The sequence below is a fragment of the Phascolarctos cinereus genome, unplaced genomic scaffold (assembly GCF_003287225.1).
Source record: "Phascolarctos cinereus isolate Bilbo 61053 unplaced genomic scaffold, phaCin_HiC Scaffold_5;HRSCAF=322, whole genome shotgun sequence".
In the NCBI taxonomy this organism is placed as follows: domain Eukaryota; kingdom Metazoa; phylum Chordata; class Mammalia; order Diprotodontia; family Phascolarctidae; genus Phascolarctos; species Phascolarctos cinereus.
Genome location: NW_027555958.1, coordinates 45,587,314 through 45,604,998, shown reverse-complemented (window position 1 = coordinate 45,604,998; position 17,685 = coordinate 45,587,314). Strand labels below are relative to the sequence as shown.

At 42.6% G+C, this 17,685-nt stretch overlaps 2 protein-coding genes across 2 annotated transcripts in view; one reads left to right on the top strand and one right to left on the bottom strand.

Moving 5' to 3' along the window:
* Positions 1 to 7,377, top strand: part of GPR89A (G protein-coupled receptor 89A) — a 41,907-nt gene extending 34,530 nt beyond the window's left edge. Inside the window, exons 12-14 of the mRNA XM_021003615.2 lie at positions 1,677 to 1,766; positions 6,557 to 6,622; positions 6,738 to 7,377. Coding sequence (XP_020859274.1) covers positions 1,677 to 1,766; positions 6,557 to 6,622; positions 6,738 to 6,944 — 363 coding nt within the window. The 3' untranslated portion in view covers positions 6,945 to 7,377. The remainder of the gene's footprint in view (positions 1 to 1,676; positions 1,767 to 6,556; positions 6,623 to 6,737) is intronic.
* Positions 7,378 to 8,076: 699 nt separating this feature from the next.
* PDZK1 (PDZ domain containing 1) overlaps positions 8,077 to 17,685 on the bottom strand; it is a 40,986-nt gene continuing 31,377 nt past the window's right edge. Inside the window, exons 7-9 of the mRNA XM_021003606.2 lie at positions 10,434 to 10,655; positions 9,463 to 9,753; positions 8,077 to 8,593 (exon numbers count right to left, since the gene is read on the bottom strand). Coding sequence (XP_020859265.1) covers positions 8,543 to 8,593; positions 9,463 to 9,753; positions 10,434 to 10,655 — 564 coding nt within the window. The 3' untranslated portion in view covers positions 8,077 to 8,542. The remainder of the gene's footprint in view (positions 8,594 to 9,462; positions 9,754 to 10,433; positions 10,656 to 17,685) is intronic.

Genomic DNA, 17,685 nt, shown 5'->3' with positions numbered 1-17,685 from the left:
GCATGCATCAACCTCATTGTCAGTGTGTACATCCCTGGAAGGTATATTGCCAAGGTAGGTAAACTTATCCAAAGCATTCAGAATTTCTCTGTTTGCTATAACTAATGGTTCCACATAAAAAAACCAAGAAAAATAAATAAAGTTTAAAAAATATGCTTCAATATGCATTCAGAGTTCATCAGTTTTATCTCTGGAGGTGGATAGCATTTTTCATGATGGGAACTTTGGAATTGTCTTGGGTTGATCTTGATCAGAGTAGCTAAGTCACCCTTATAATATTGCTGTGACTATGTACAGTGTTCTAGTTCTGCTCACTTCACTTTGCATCAGCTCATATAAGTCTTCCCAGGTTTTTCTGAAACCATCCTGCTCATCATTTCCTGTAGTATAATAGTATTCCCTCAAAATCATATACCACAACTTGTTCAGCCATTCCCCAGTTGATGGGCATCCCCTCAGTTTACTGAAAGTCTTAGGAAAAGGATGGATCACTATGTGTTAGGGACGTTGTCAGGAAGATTCTTACTCAGCTACAGGGTGAACCAGGTGTCCTTTTGCAGCCTAGCCTCTGTGTACCCATTCCTAGGAAAAACTATGTAAATGTGCTGTCCTACTGGTGAATCAGTAGCACCTCTTTGTTTGGAAAGCGAGGCCCATTATCTTTCCCAAAAGCAGTCAGTATGTGTCCTGTATTGATAACTCTTGTCTTTTTCATTTCTGTGAAGGTCCTTCCCTCATCTTAATTTCACAAGTCTGAATTTTTTTTAAAAAGTATTGTTCCTTTATCAGTGTTGAGAGAGGATATGCAGTTACTGTCTTTGATATTTGACTGCCTTCCTCATATGATGCATTCTGCCTCTGAAAAGGCATCAGCAAACGCTTTATAACTTTGCATAAATAGATCTTAGATTTCAGTCTCAGCAGCTTCTATTCAAATACCTTTCAGAATTCCCCTATGTAGTGCAAGGATGCTGCCCTGCACTCAGCCCTCAAAACTGCCTCTGACTCGAGTCGATTCAAGAAGAGAAAAGCCTATGTGTCAAATTGAAACTTCGCATCAAGTTCAGCTACTTTCTGGAACTTGGCTAAGAAACCCTTGTACCTCCTTTTTCTCAGGATAGAGGGATAGAATCTTTGCAGTCAGATATGTATGAAATGGTCTTAAAATTTCACACACAGTAAGATGGAGTAAATAACCAAATAGTCTTCAGTTCTTTTCCTTTTATTAGTATTCTTTAATTGCATGGGAGAGCTGTCATTTTTCTTGTCCTTCCGATCTGTGGGCAGTGCATGGGTTAATTTGCTCTGCTTTCTTCTCTTCTTTTCAAGATAATTTTTAAATATTGGTCTCAGTCTTTCTCTAGCTATTTTAATTATTGTTTTCTTGCCCCCCACATATACCCATTGTGATCTCATATGGGTAGATCACCCAGCCCCCTCAATGCAGAGTGAGGCCACATGGATGGGTACTGGCAAGAGGGCTGACTTTGGAATCGAAAGACCTGAAGCAAATCCAGATGCCATAATCTCATATGCAAAATGAGAAGGATAAATTAAATGATCTCTAAGAACCTTTCTAGCTTTAAATCGTATGATCCTATGAATGGATTATAGTATCATGACCGTGTTCTCACTTAGCAAAATTTTAACATTTCTTTTTCTTATTTTTGTGACAGGTGAAATTCTGGTCCCAGCACATTTCCTTTATCCTTGTTGGAATAATAATTGTCACCTCTATCAGAGGATTACTGATCACTCTTACCAAGGTACTGTGCATCTAATCATAAAAAGTGTGGATTAAGGGAGGGATATGTTTGGAAATGCAGGTGATGTAAAAAAAAATCAATTTTTTCATATGACTAAAACAGAATAAAAATGGTTAGCAGGAATTGAAACCCAAGAGAAATGAGGGGGAAACATCTGTCCGCTTTCAATGCTTTCAAGTCACCAGTATTACAGCCCGGAGTACTGAAAGGACCAGCAGGTGATTGCTGGGCTGCTGTCAGTGACCTTTAAAAAGTGTCGTTATTTTCTGAATTAAAAAAAAAAAGAGAGAGAGAAGTCTGCAAGCCATAGGCCATTAAGCTTCATTTAATTGCTAGCCAAATCCTAGAATGTATTATTAAAGGGAAAGTTTGTGAATATTTTAAAAAAGAATCAGCAATCACAAAGAGCAAACGTGCCTTTAAGAGCGGGTCATGCCTGTATTTCCTTTTCCGTAGATATCAGATGACTGTGAAGATGCCTTCTTAGATTTCAGTAAACATTTAACATTGCCTCTCTTACTGTCATTGTGGACAAAATGGAGAGAGCTGGACTGGAAGAGGAGACAGTTGGGCGCATTGCTGGTTCAATGACTTAGCCAAAATCTACTCAGTTACTCACGCCCAATGTTCCTTGGACAGAGGTCTCTGGAGCAGTGCCCAGGGATCTGCCCTTAGCTCCATGCTAGTCAACATTCTTGGCAGTGACTTGGCTGCTAGACAAACTTAGAGATGACATGAAGCTCAGAAGGTTGGTAAATATATCAGGTAAAAGACTTAGAAGGTCTCAACAGACCAGAATAATGGCCAAACCTACTGAAATAAGATTCAGTAGAGATAAATGTAAAAGTCCTGTACTTAAACTTTAAAAATCAACAAATGACAATTACATTCACAATTACAAGCTATACAATAATTAGAGGCACAGTGGAGTAATGAAATGGGGGGGGACGGTTCTTTAGGACTTGTTAGGAGACCCGAGTTCAAATCTCATCGCCAATGCTGTCTAGCTGTGTGACTTTGGATAAGTCCTCTCACTCCTAGGCCATGGTTTCCTTTCCTGGGAGTGAAGGGGTCAAAGTGGACTCCCTCTGACGTCCATTTCTGCTCAATTGGATGACTTTGTGATCCTGATGGGGTCTGACCATTCCTAAAGTTGTGAAGTTGTGTTTTCAGTTCTAGGAACCACATTTGAGGAGGGGCACTACAAACTGGAGTTTATCCAGAGGAGAATAACCAGGAAAATGAGGAAACTTGAGACAATGCCATAGAAGGATTGATTGAAGGAACTAGGAGGAAGGGTTAGCCAGTGGAAGGGGAAGACCTAGAGAAAATAGGCTAATTGGATTTAAGTGTTCAAAGGGCTTGCATCTGTTAACTGCCTCTGCTGCGTCCCAAAAAGGTGCTCCCAGTCAAAGTTGCAGACAGGCACACTTAGAACTAACAAGGAAAATATTTCCTAAGAATTAGAACCATCCAAAAATAGAAAGGGTTGCCTTTGGGCATATAGTGGGGTTTTCTTCATTGTAGGTCTTCAGATGAAGTGAGAGGATCAAGTTTCAGAAAGGCTGTAGGGGGTTTACTGTTCAGGTACTGGCTAGGCCAAGTGGCCTCTGAAGTCTTCAGACTCGGAGATTTTGTGGTTTTGTAAAAACATTTAACAGTGTTAGCCACTGAACAAACAAGAGCTCTTCCTAAAAGAGAAGTGTTAAAGAAGACAGAAGCAGCTCTTTGCATCCTCTCTGCTGCCTACAAACATGGCCAGCTGTCCTTCAGGCTGTTGTCCCATACCTCTTATCCCTTTCACAGCCCAGCTCCTGGAGAAGGCTGTCTGTACTGTGGCCAGTCTGACCTCACTTCTTCTCTTATGCAGTTTTCAGTCCTTTTACTTCTGGTTCCCAGTCACCATCCCATTGCCTCTTGAAATTCCCTTCCTTCTTTCAAAGCTCAGCTCGAGTACTGTCTCTTAAAAGAGGCCTTTCCTGATTTCCCCCAGGTGTTTGTTAGTGCTTCCCCAAACAGACAAAACACCCTGGTTTGTATTTACCATTTGTGTACATGTTGTACATACGTACACACACACACACACACACACACACCCCTCTCCCCCCGTCGCTCCCTGGGGGCAGGGACTGTTTGATCTTGGCCTTGGTATCTCCGACTCATATAGCACATTTGCTAGCACATGGGATCATAGATTTAGAGTTGGGAGGAACCTCAGAGATCATCTAGTACAACCTCCTTATTTTACAGAGGAGGGAACAGGTTAGGAGAGGGTCAGTGACTTGTCCAAGGTCATCCAGGTAGCAAATAGTACACCAAGCTCCGCATTCTTTCCACTGCCTCCCCAGAGGAGGCTCCTAAATGCTCATTGGTTTGAATGGAATCCCAGATAGGCCTGGCCATCTTAGAGGCATCAAGTAGGGAAAAGTGAATATTTATGTGGCCATGTGGGAAAGCTAGCTGTGAAAGGCCTTCCTCTGGAGAGGGGGATGCTGTCTGCTTTCCTCTGATCGATCACTTTGGGGAGGCTGCGGTGATGGAGCTGGGCATTTCAGGAGCTTTTAGAATGGTGGGAAAGAAATAAATTGTTAAGGGGTTTTCCAGGCCTACAGCATACTTCCCAAGAGTAAGAGGAAGGAGTTCCAGCAAGGTGACAGAGTGGGGTGTCCCTCCCACTTAAGTAGATTAAAAATACAGTGAAGAGAGGAAGGGAGGGAGGAAGAACAAAGACCTTCAGAAGAAAAGTACTTTTCAGGTAAGGAAATGGAAAGAATAAGAAGGCGTAGGTATAGGAAAATCAAACAAAGGAGATTTTAAGTGAATGAATAACAATAGCTAGTATGGTAAGGCAAGTCAGGCATTTATTAAGCACCTACTATGTGCCAGGCACTGTGCTAAGGACTGAGGATACAAAGATAGGCAAAAAACAGTCCCTGCTCTCAATTCTAATGGGGAAGATAACAGTCAAACAACTATGTACAGACAGGACACATGCAGGATAAATTGGAGAGAAATCTCAGAGGACTGACACTGAGATTAAGGAAAACTGGGAAGGGCTTCTTGTGAAAGGTGGGGCTTGTGGTAGCAAAGAACTGGAAATGGAGAGGATGCCCATCAACTGGGGAATGGCTGAGCAAGCTGTGGTATATGAATGTAATGGAATACTATTGTGCTATAAGAAATGATGAGCAGGCAGACTTCATAAAAACCTGGAAAGACCTGTGTGGTCTGATGCTGAGTGAAGCAAGCAGAACCAGGAGAACATTGTACACAGTAACAGCCGTGTTGTGCGATGACTAATATTGATAGACTTAACCCTTCTCAGCATTACAAGGATCTAAGACATCTCCAGAGGCCTCGGGATGGAAAATGCTGTCCTTATGCAAAGAAAGAACTATGGAAGTTGAATCGCTGTCATTTTTTTTCTCTTCTGTTGAGTTTTATTTCCTCTTTCTGATGGCTCCTCCAGTTGGTTTTAATTTTACTTAAAACTTCACTAATGTGAAAATATGTTTAATAGGAATGTAAATGTATAGCCTGTATATCAGATTGTGCGCCGTCTTGGGGAGGGTGGGGGGAGGAAGGGGGAGAAAAATTTTAAACTCAAAAGCATATGGAAGTGATTGTTGATAAATCAAAATAAACTAATAAAATCAAAAAAAAAAAAAGGTGGGGCTTTAGCTGAGACGTCAAGGAAGCCAAGAGGCAGAGATGAGGAGGGAGAGAATTCCAGACACGGAAGGCAGCCAGGGAAAATGCTTGGAGTCGGGAGACGGAGTGTTTTGTCCCAGGAGCTGCTAGAAAGCTAGCGCACTGGGTCACAGAGGACGTGAAGGGAAATCAGGTGTAAGACAACTGGAAAGGTAAGAGGGCACCAGGGTGAGAAGGGCTGAAGAGTCAAATCGAGGATTTCACATTTGATCCCAGAGGCAGTAGGCAGCTACTGGAGTTTACTGAAACTGGAGGAGGAGCAAGATGCCGTGGTCAGACTTGTGCTTTTGGAAGATGAGTTTACAAGCGAGTGGAAGATGGCCTGGAGTGCAGAGACCTGAGGCAGGCAGACCCAGCAGCGACCATTGTGGTATCCAGGCAAGAAGTTACGAGAGTCAGCACCAGGCTGCAGGCAGCGGCAGAGGGGAGAAGGGAGCGCTATAAGCCATGCTTTAAAGGCAGTAACATCAAGGTTTGGGAAGTGGTTTGGATGTGTTATTTTGTTTAATCTCACAATTCCTATTTCAGGTATCACTGCTTTACAAATGAAAAAAGCTAAGGCTGAGAGGGCTTCAGTGACTAGCCTGAGATGGCACCTCTAGTGAGGCTCTGAAGCAGGAGATTCACTCAGGGAAAAAGTCAAAGGCATCTCATCCTCTGAGTGTTTAACTCTGTCGGAGATAGAGGTGGAGCAGAGGCCTTGAACTTGTTTGGTGGCTCACGCTGCTACCATCATTGATTTGGGCCGGCAGCTATGAAGACAACCACGTTGACAAGATGCTCAGTGGTTAAGTTGGCCACTGACCACTGCCTGTTCTCAAGTACTTCCATGATAACAAAGTTACACCTCAACCCTCTGGACTCTCCTCTAAGAGCATGCTCTTTGGCAGCCCCCTGGGGTCCTGCAGACCTCTCACTGTCCCTTGTGGGCTCCATTACTGGTCTATGACAAAGACAGGGTGAGGGTCTCCTATGAAGAGCCCATTCACCTTGAGGGGTCACACTCTTCATTCTATAAGGATCTCCTTATACTGCCACAGTCATTTCACATTTCTCTTTCTCCCCTTTTTTTTGGACAGTTCTTTTATGCCATTTCCAGCAGCAAGTCCTCCAACGTTATTGTCCTGCTCTTAGCACAGATCATGGTAAGTGGAAAGAGCCATCTTCATTTGGAAATATTGAGAGTCACCAATGTCTTTAGCACTCTCTAGGCTCTCTTCGAGGTGCTTCCTGGTCTGACTTCTGTTCTTTGATCTCCAGGGCATGTATTTTGTTTCGTCAGTGCTTCTCATCCGAATGAGTATGCCCCTTGAGTACCGCACCATCATCACTGAGGTCCTTGGAGAACTGCAGTTTAACTTCTACCACCGCTGGTTTGACGTGATCTTCCTGGTCAGTGCTCTTTCCAGCATCCTCTTCCTCTACCTAGCGCACAAGCAAGCTCCTGAGAAACACATGACACCATGAACAGAGAAGACTCGAGCCTGTCTCAAACTGCTGAAAGCCCAAGAGGCAAAGTCAGAACGTCAGAGAGGAGGGAAACCGCAGGGGTTGGGTTTTTTAGATGACAAAAATGCTATCGTGGCTTACGCTGCCTCCAGCATTTCTATACCTCCTCCCATAAGGAAACGGTGGTCATTTGTGTTATCAGGATCGGCAGGAGAGAGGACGAGCAGATCCAACCTTTGGGCCATGGAACATTTTCTGTGTGCAGTATGGTGCCCACACCAGGAAAATCTAAAGAAGTTGAGATCAAAGGAAAAAGACACATTGGAAAACCAAGGCAGAAGGGATTGCATTGTCACTATTCTTGGGTGATTTTTTTTTTGGTTTAAATTCCAGTTTCATCAAGAACAAGAAAGGGAAACTGGAAGTCATTAAAATCAAAGTTTTTGTGGTACACGGGTTTCAATTTGCTTCTTACATCCTCCTTGGGAACATTTTGCCTAGGTAAGACCAGAGGCCATGGGAGCACAAACTGCTCACTGGAGTCAGAGCTCCAAATTGACAAGTGGAACACAAAACCCCTGCGTTTAAAATGTAACAACAAGGGGCAGCTAGGTGGTGCAGTGGATAGAGCACTGGCCCTGAAGTCAGGAGGACCCGAGTTCAAATCTGTGTGACCCTGGGCAAGTCACTTAACCCCAATTGCCTCACCAAAAAGCAAACGTAAAATAAAATAAAATAAAATATAACCACAAAGGGCAACTGCTGTTGGCTAGGAAGTTCCTTTTCCTTGACCTAACAGCAGTTTTATGTTGCTATATCAGTATGCCTTCTGTGTAGATCGCCTGGGGGTCAGCTGAAAGAAATTCCACCAGAGAAACAGACTCTTTAAAGTCTTCCTTTTAGCCATAAGATCATTTGAATATGGGGTATTCTTTTAGAATGATCAATGCGAGGTTGGAGGCCATGAGAAGCCATAAGATGGGGAAAGGGCACTAATGGAAGTGAGGGGACACGTGGTCTAGGTCCAGCTCTGCCACAACTGTTGTATCCCATCTAGCTCAAAAAGGAGATGAGGCTGTAGCTTCCTATCGTAGCCAGATGTTTAGCTGGCGTCTGAAGAGGCTGAAAAGGAAGACACCACACACTCGTGTCACACAAGTATTGCTGATGTTTATTCTTCATCGCACTCGCAGATACATAGCACACTATTTCTAAGAAAGGTTGATCTGGTCAGATTTCACAAATCTAATGAGCAACTGTCTCCTCTACTAATTGTGAATCACCTTTGGTGCTCAAGGGGCACAGGCCTGTGCAGAGAGGCTTAACTACACCTCTCTGTCTCATACAATCATTTGAGAGAGAGAGAGATTGTGGGAATGCAAATGTCTCGTGGGTTCTCATTTTCTAAGTTAACCACAAGTGAGCTGGCTGTCTACGGCAGCCATCCCTACGATGGGTGACAGGAAAAGACCAGGGGCTTCTCTCTGGTGCAGGTTCACCTGGAGTCCTTCCCTGTGGGCTACTTTCTTCACAACAGGTAACTGCTTGTTCTTTAAGAGAGGATTATTCCTGTCAAATTCCAAGACATTCTAGTCAAAGCCAAGGACTGGTTGTCATCATAACGCGGTGTCTTCAGAGCTGGAAGAATGGGAACTTGTGCTATCAGCCTGCACAGAAGAAAAGAACAAAAAATTGTTTATGAATAATGCAGCTCAAAAACCCAATGATCATCTTCCAAAACCGTCCCAAGGAGCATAAGGTAATCCATTCAATGCAAAAAGAGGCAGGACACCTGAGCTCTGATCTTGGCTTTGCATCTGACTTCCTATTTGACTTCAGGTCTCTCTCTCTCCAAGGAGACAAATGACATGAGCATTAACTCTGGAATAACAGTTGATGTCCACTAGGAATATTATGGCTAAATTTTTAAAGAAAATCAGCGCTTTCTTCTTAAGAGGCCTATGGTACAAGACCAAGGAGTAGTTTTGTGTTAGGAACTTGAAATTTTGCTAAAGCAGTGATCTGGAGCCCCCGTAGTCTTCTAGAAGGATCTTGGGATGAGGATTCAGAACCCTTCCAGGCCCTGTTGTACCACAGACTCATAGTGTGACTTGGGGCAAGGCCTTCCACCTCTCTGGTTTTCAGTTTCCTCATCTAAATATTAAAGAGTTGGACTAAGTAATTTTCCAGCTCTAAAATTCTATGATTCAATAACTTGCCTGTGAAGATTCCAGGGGGAAAATAAAAGTCATGTAGAGGAAGAAGCAATATGAGTCCTGCCTCTGCCACTTTGTGTATGACTTTGGACAATCACAGCCCCTCTCTGGGGCTTTCTCCCCATTTGCAAAATGAGGGAATTGAACCAAAGGGTCTGATAGTCCTTCGTGCTCTCACATTCTGATTCTGTAACAGGATTCATTTTCCTGTTATAAATATTCTTTGGTGGCTATTGGTTGAGGGCATACCTAATTAACTGAAAATACCTATGAAATGAGCCTGAAATCCCTATGGATTTCAAAAAGTCAAGATCACTTACTCGTTCTCTTGGGATGGGTGAGTCATTCTCTGGTTCGGCTGGTGACTCCTCAGTAGAATCAGGGGAGTCCTCCAATGGATCCGCCATGGAGGAAATAATAGGTATTTTCTTAGCCTGAAAGTAATCATAGGCCTTCTTTCCACAGACCAATAGAATGACACTCTTTCCGCTGTTCTGGATCTTGTCCACTACATCCTCGTAAGGTTCATCCATCACATTCACCCCATTCACTTCAATGATGTAGTCTTCATCTTCTAGACCAGCTAGGTCAGCAGGGCCACCCTTCTGTACCTGTGAACAGAGGCTCCAAGTGATTTCAATATCTGTAGTGCAAAAAGATATGTCACACTTGCCTCCTTACTTAGGACAAATAGTGAAGGTGGGAAGCTGACAGTCTATTCTTAGCCCTGCTGTTAATTCACTTTAGCACATTTTTCTCAGCTTTCAGTATTCTACCCATAAAAGCCATGCCTCACTTTAATAGTAAAAGAAACAGTTCCATGCTATACTATGTGACCTTTGGTGTGGCATCATGGGATTCCTACACCCATCTCTTTAGAGATAAAGAGAGAGATCCCCACCTATAACTCTGGATTCTCATATTGTTCTTCTGGCATAACAGGACAGGGAGGGAACCCCTTCCAGACATGGTGGTAAATGTGGAGCAGACACTAGGAAAACAAGTGTGTCAGCCCCAATCCCAGATGGTAGTGTGCCTCCACAGGATCAGAAAGGGCCATGCTAACCACCTAGAAGACATTCACTGGACTGCATTTTGAAAATGTTTCCTTGGAGAGAATTGGGCAGGAAGCCATCTAAGAAATGAGGATTAGATCTCCATTATCCCTGGAAAACCCATGTGTTTGGGACCACGTTGACAGCTATTTGATAGACCACAGTAGTGATGAGGAGCTTAATTATGGTTTCTCTGCCACCTAGTACCCTGGTGTATTTGAGTGAGGTGGTCTTACCTCTTTGATGAAGGAACCAGGCTGATCCCGGAATGCATTTAAGTGGAAGCCATAGCCCTCCTGGCCCTTGACCAGTCGGCACAGCTTGGGCTTGTAAATGTCCACTTCCTCAGGGGGAGCAGGGCTGTTGGCCACAGGAGAAGAAGCAGCAGGAACCTCCTTGACAGCACCATTAGGCAGCACTTGATTTTGAAGGTAGTAGAGAAATGGAGAAAACTGAGCCTTTGAAAAGAGAAATGCATGTTTGCCTTAATGGGAAGGCCTTCGGCTTTGTGACAGAAAGGTGCACTGGCACCATCTCTAAGTTCCCCAAGCTTTAGGCCTGTGGGCTGAAAAGTTCACTGCTTCAGTTTTTGGTGGGAACGAGGTGGTAAAAAGTGTGTGTGTGTGTGTGTGTGTGTGTGTGTGTGTGTGAGAGAGAGAGAGAGAGAGAGAGAGAGAGATTTTATACATCTATATAGAAATGAAAAAAAAACCCAAACCCCCTATTAGAGGAATGGACAGAACATTATCCTGGTGGCTCAAGTTTCTTCTCCTGTTTGGTTTTTTGTGTCCCCTAGCCTGCAGTACTCCTTTTACCTAGATGATGGCAAACAAATCCTCTGTGCCTCAATTTGTGTCATCTCCAAAATGGGCAGATTATGAGCCTTCTATATCCTGAGAGGACTTAGGATTGGGGAGCTAATGTCTACCAAAGTCCTTGTTTCTGAAAGAAGGCAAACACTAAGCATGAGACACCATGACTATATCACTGAGGCGTCCTGGAAGGCTCAGGTCTACTAGAAAAAAGACCATCCATCCATACCAGGTTTTAAGAAGAGTCAGTGTAGGCTCAGATTTTAAAAGTTAAACCGACTCTGTTACTGCTTACCTTTGAAAAGCCCTGGGATCTAGAGTGCTATTCTTGCTACTATCTTAATAAACTTTGCAACACACACACACACACACCCTCTCTAGTGGCTCCTTATCACCTGCAGGATCAAATGATAAAATCCTCTCTCATTCAAAGTCCTTCATAACTTCCCCCCACCCCCACCTTTCCAGTCTTCTTACACCCCTTCTTCCCCCCACGTTCTCAGATCCAGTGGCACTGTCTTCATTACTGTTCCTTAAACAAGACGCCCCATCTCTGGACATTCACTGGCCATCCCACATGTCTGGAATGCTTTTCCTTCTCATTGCCCTCTCCTGGCTTTCCTAGCTTCCTTCAAGTCTCATATAAAATCCCACTTTAAACAGGAAGCCTTTCTCAATCCCTCTTAATTCTAGTGCCTTCCCTCTGCTGATTATTTTCACTTTATCCTGTATAGAGCTTGTTTGTATATGGTTGTTGGCATCTTGTCTCTTCATTAGCCTGTAAGTTCTTTGAGGACAGGGATTATCTTTGCCTCTGTATCCCCAGTGCTTAGCACAGTGCTTAGCACACAGTAGGCACTTAACAAATGTCTATTGACTGACCAAGTAGTAGAAGGCTAGCAGTCTCTTTCCTTCCAAACCCATCCTCCCCTTCTTCCTACCTCCCCCCAACAAAAAAAAAAATGTAGTCACCATAATGGTACTTCATCGTGTCACACCAAGTGAGACTTCGTGCTTAAAAACTGTCTCATCTTAACCACAAGACCACATTGCCTTCCTTTCTGAATGAGAACTGCAGTAGAACTTCCTAGCTGCCCAACTCAACTGATTAAATTCAGACCTTTTCAGGGGTGCATTTGTATAAATGTTCCTTATCAGTCACTTTCCATATCTTGAAAGAAAGATGGGGGGTAGCAAAATTTTTAAATGACTCATGGCAAGAAAAGTTAATTCTAGTCATTCCATATCTCAGCCCTCGATACAAGTTCATAAAATTACCTGGCAGTAATATCATGTCTCCATCCGAAGGTGTAAAAGGTCAATACCACTAACCCTCTAAAAAGGACAGTTTATGCTTGTTGCCTCTAAACCTTCATCAACCACTCACCCCCAGAACGTGTGCAATCCTGTTTATCCTCATTCAATTTCAGAACAGTCAGTCAATAAGTATTTTTGTTTTGTTTTGTTTTTGGTGAGGAGACCCAGAACTGAGTTCTCTTATCTTCCCCTATACACAAACTGCCCTTTGACCCCTATACACAAACTGCCCTTTGACTTTTAGGTCTTATCCTTTAGCATGGACTTTTTATTTTAGGGACTAGCTCTGTGATCTCGTTGGTACAAGGAACCCCCAGGTAAGAAACCTCCCTCTGAATACTCTCCAACTGTCAATAAGTATTTGTAAGGCACCTACTATGTGCCAGTCATGTTGCTAAGGCCAAGAGACATACAAAGAAAGGCAAAATTCAGTCCCTGATCTCAAGGAGCTCACAGTCTGATGGGGAGACAACATGCAAACAATTATGTACAAACAAGATACAGGCAGGATAAATTAGAGAGAGTCGACAGAGGGAAAGGATTAGCATTAAGGGAAATTTTTTTTTAAAAAGCCTTATAGAAGTTAAGATTCCAAATCCTACAGCTTATCCCTAGAGGTATCCCTTTAGGGTTGTCCTCAACCCATTTATCAACATTACTTGCATATGATTGTTCAATCAGATATAGATAATGAGCCATCATCTGCCTTCTATTTCTCCATCTTGACTACAGTGCTATCTTAAGAGACTGTCAAATGCCTTGATGAAACAAACCCACCATCTACTGCATTTCCCTGCTTTCCTAGCAGCCCGGTCCAACAAGGGAAAGGAGGTCATTTTGGCATGACTAATTCTCAGTGAATACAAAATCCTAGTAATCATCAGTCCTTCCTCTTCTTGGTGTTCACCAATGTCTTCTAGAATCTTGTAGAGAATCGACATCGAGCATACCGACGTCCATTTCTGATAGAATCTTAGATCCAGAGCTGAAAGTGCTCTCATTTTATAGATGAGAGCACTAAGGCTTAGAGAGATTAAGGCCTGCTCAAGATACTATTCCCATTTCGTTTTTCAATCAGCCCATTTTCCACATCTTCCAGCTCCTCTACTCCCCCCATACTTCCTCAAAGATTTACAGTACTGGTTCTTTGATCACGTCTGGAAGGCTGGTTTTCCCACAGTACTCTGAACTGTAATTCACCTGGCCCTAAAACGCGGACTCATTTAAACCGTTTACATGCTGACTATCTCTTCATCTATTTTGAATTCAAATTCCCTCTCAATGATCTCTCTCTCTCTCTCTCTCTCTCTCTCTCTCTCTCTCTCTCTCTCTCTCTCTCTCTCTCTCTCTCTCTCTCTTTCAGTTTGAAGATTTCTCCTTGATGGAGAAAACTCATTCAAAATGAGTTGGGCTGTTCTGCTTTCATCAGTTAACATTAAATCATGGCCCAATAAAGACAAGCGGCCAGTATTAACCAATGAGAGGAAGAGAAGGTAAGAAATAGCTGGGAGTCTGGCACTCTTCAGCAAGATCTCACAGCTCACAGTTAATTACTATTGCTGCTACTATTTGCCACAGGGAGCTGGCAGTTATCTGATAATTATTAATTACAGCCAACAGAGCCAGGTAGCAGCAAATAATTTAAGAACCTCTCTCAAACAAAAGCCCTAATTGCTGCAAACATGAAGGGGCTAGACAGTTTCTGAAGAAAAGTAATGGCAAGGAGTTATTAGGGGAAGCCATAAGTAAAATGATCAGAATTTCAGTAGGCACAGAGAACGATGAAACTTGGCCTGTGATTTACAAGTTTAGCATGTACTATGCCAGACTGATCTCTGCTAGAAGACTGAAGAAACACTACTCTGGAGCTTATTAAGAAAGAGGAGTGTTTGTAATTGCTCAATCCAATGGCCTTTTCCCAGTTCTTATTCGACCTTGCTTTTCAATACTGTTGACACCTCTTCCTGTGAGATATTCTCTGTTCCCCAGGTTTCCATGACATACAATTCTTTTGGTTCTCCTCCTCTCTATCTGACTTTGGCATCTCCCAAGGCTCTGTTATGGACCCTCTTCTCACTCTTCTTTGGTGATCTCACAGCTACAGTGGGTTCAAATATCATGTCCATGTCAATGACTCATGTATACATATGTGTATGTATATGTCTACACATTTACATTTGTATACTCAAATGAATCTATGATCTCATCAGTTCAGAAGTTCCTGCCAACGGTGTGGATTACAAGACATCCTGGGCAGCTCTTTTTTGTATTCTTCCAGAAGTTCATCACAGAAGGTCTATTCAACATGACGGAAGCGTTCTTTCCCAACATCATGAAGGTACCAGTGGAAAACTCTGGCCGTCTCCTTGTCACACTCTCTCTTTTGCTCCCTGGCCAGCCCATTTTCTCTTCCTGACAATGCAGTTCCTTGTTTTTATCATTTACTCTTATTCTCCTTTGGAGCTCCATTTTGGTTATTTGTTACAACCTTCTCACCTCCACCATGTGCCTTCTCATTGCCCTCTATATGATATCCATCTTTTCGAAAAGTCAATGTTATACCTCACTTTTATATAGCACTGTTAGTATTGGAAGGAAAACCTTTGCTTTCATAGGAAGTGTGGGGCTAGCTAAATGAGTTTTGCAGTTTTCCTTCAAATAATCCCATCCATCCTCCTTTCCAACTGTGGGCACAGTTTATGGTCCATCTCTACTGTCTGTCTCAAATACACATACCAACGGATAAGTTCTTTTAAGTGTCCATCCAAATGCATGCTAAAGTCTGGGCAATAGACATTCTTTATCTACTTTATCTTTCCTGTGTGGATGAACAGGCTTTGAGTGATTACAGATCCCTTCCAAGAGATTCTGCAGTGTCTTGGGGCTTAACACAATCAGCATAACATGAGCCACAAACAGGCGCATCTGAAGACATCACTGCCCACTCAATCCCTCCTTCACCTGTGCTCTGTGCTGCATCTCCTCTGGCACAATGGTGAATACCTTTGGTGAGCACATGTCTCACCTGGCATTTATCATCTGACAGTCATCTTCCAAGTAATCCTGAATGATCTCAGTGTATGAATAGGAGACACCTGGCTGCAAATGAGCCCGCAAGGCAGCATTTTGTTCTGCTAAATAAAATTCCTTTTTTATGCATATAATGGGATCTTACATTCTCCATCTCTTTCAGTTAATTGTGAGATGAAAACAAATATGCATGATAAAGTAAAAAAAAAAATTACTTCATTGCCCGTGTCCAAGAAACATGCCTCATTCTATACCTTCAATCCATTACCTCTCTGACCAGAGGTGGGTTTTATTGTTGACCCTCTGGAATCTTGGTTGGTCATTATATAATAGGCATTTTCTCTGAAAATACCTATTTCCATAACCCTTTATTCCTGGAGAAGAGTGCATTATAGTAATAATAGCCAAGTATTTTATATCATTTCACATATGTTATTTCACTTTATCTTCACAACAATCTTGTGAGACAGATGCTATTATTATTATCCCCACTTTACAGATGAGGAAACAGAGACTGAAAGAGGTTAAATGGCTTGCCCAAGGTCACAAAGGTGGCAAGTATCTGAGGAAAGATTTGAACTTAAGAAGGTCTTCTTGACTCCAGGTCCAACACTATCTGCTGTACAGTACTGCCTGATAACTATCATTATATCTGTGTCTTGAGCTGTGTCCCTAAAACTGAAATCTAATTATCTGACATTCTTCCCATAGCATCCTTTCTCTTATAAAGTTCCTACCTTCAGTTGTTTGCAGTGATAAAAACATCACCTGCATCCCTAAATCCTTTCCTTTCTGATCAGTTCTTCAGAATCCCAAGACATTTTCTAGGTTCCTTCCTGACATATTCATTCTCACATATTTGTTTTGTTTGTTTGTGACAAATGAAACAAACAAAACATCTTCAGGGCAGCTAGGTGGTGCAGTGGATAGAGCACCGGCCCTGGATTCAGGAGGACCTGAGTTCAAATCCAACCTTAGACACTTACTAGCTGTGTGATCCTGGGCAAGTCACTTAATCTTTTCGGCCTCAGTTTCCTCATCTTTAAAGTGAGCTGAAGAAGACAATGGCAAACCATTCTTATTACCTTTGCCAAGAAGACCCCAAATGGCATCACAAACAGTTGGGAACAACAACAAAAATATGGTTTCACCTTTGACCTTCAAATTTCTATTTAAAGTTCTTTTAATTAGATCAAAAAGCCAAACAGATTTTTCCCAATTTTTGTGATAGGAACCATGGTCAAGAAAATCAAATTCCTTTTGCTAGAGCTAGACAGCTAGGTGGCAGAGTGGATAGAGTGCCAGGCCTGGAGTCAGGAAGACCTGAATTCAAATCTAGTCTCAGACACTTATTAACTGTGTTACCCTGAGCAAGTCACTTAACCTTGTTTGCCTCAGTTTCCTCATCTGTAAAAAAAAAAATGAGTTGGAGAAGGAAATGGCAAACCACTCCAATATCATTGCCAAGAAAACCCCAAACAGGGCCACAAAGAGTCATATACAACAAGAAGAATGACAAGGATTATTTGGCCTAACTACTTTATTTTACAGATGAAAAAACAGATCCCAAATAAGCCAAGTGACTTACCTAAGGTCACATAGCTATAAGCTTCTAAAGTCATGACCAACAATAACAAATAAAATCAAAGCATCACTTGGGCCTTCAGTACTTTCTTCTCCCCAAGATTTCAAAGTCACTAGAGATACCCTCGAGTATCTTCTAACACCATTCATTTACCTGGGAACCTATAAGAGTAAGTAACAATCAGGGGATCTGATGCCATTTCGAAGCTACATGTTCCAAGAAAGAACAATTCCACCTCTGTACTTGGCAGCAGGGAGCGACAAGATCAAACGCCCACCAAAGGCCCCCTTCCCAAACTAAAGAATGGCTCCTTGCTAGGCCCTTCCTCAATGCTCCATCACCTTTGGCTGACTGCTTCAGAGAATGTGCCTGTCATAGAGTCCCTACCCCATGGGATTTCTTCTCTTCTTTTTCTTCTGTGTCAGGTTCTTCCATTGGTAACTTCCTGACATTGGTTTTGATTCCCTTTTGTCCCCTGAGATGTTTTTTCTTCTCAGCTGCTTTCCTGGATGATTTCTCCCATCCTTCCTAGGAAGCCTTCTCTTTAATAAGACAAAAGAGATAAAGGTCTTCTTCAGGCCCCTTTAGCCTCCAGCATTTTTTGCACATATAAATGATGAGCACTTGGGGCAGGAAAACAAACATGGCACCTACCAAGCAATTCCCTTAACACTTCATACTTCTGTCTTCTCAAGTTGAACTATAGTCTTATATGATTCATTCTGGAACCCCTGCAAATTGCCT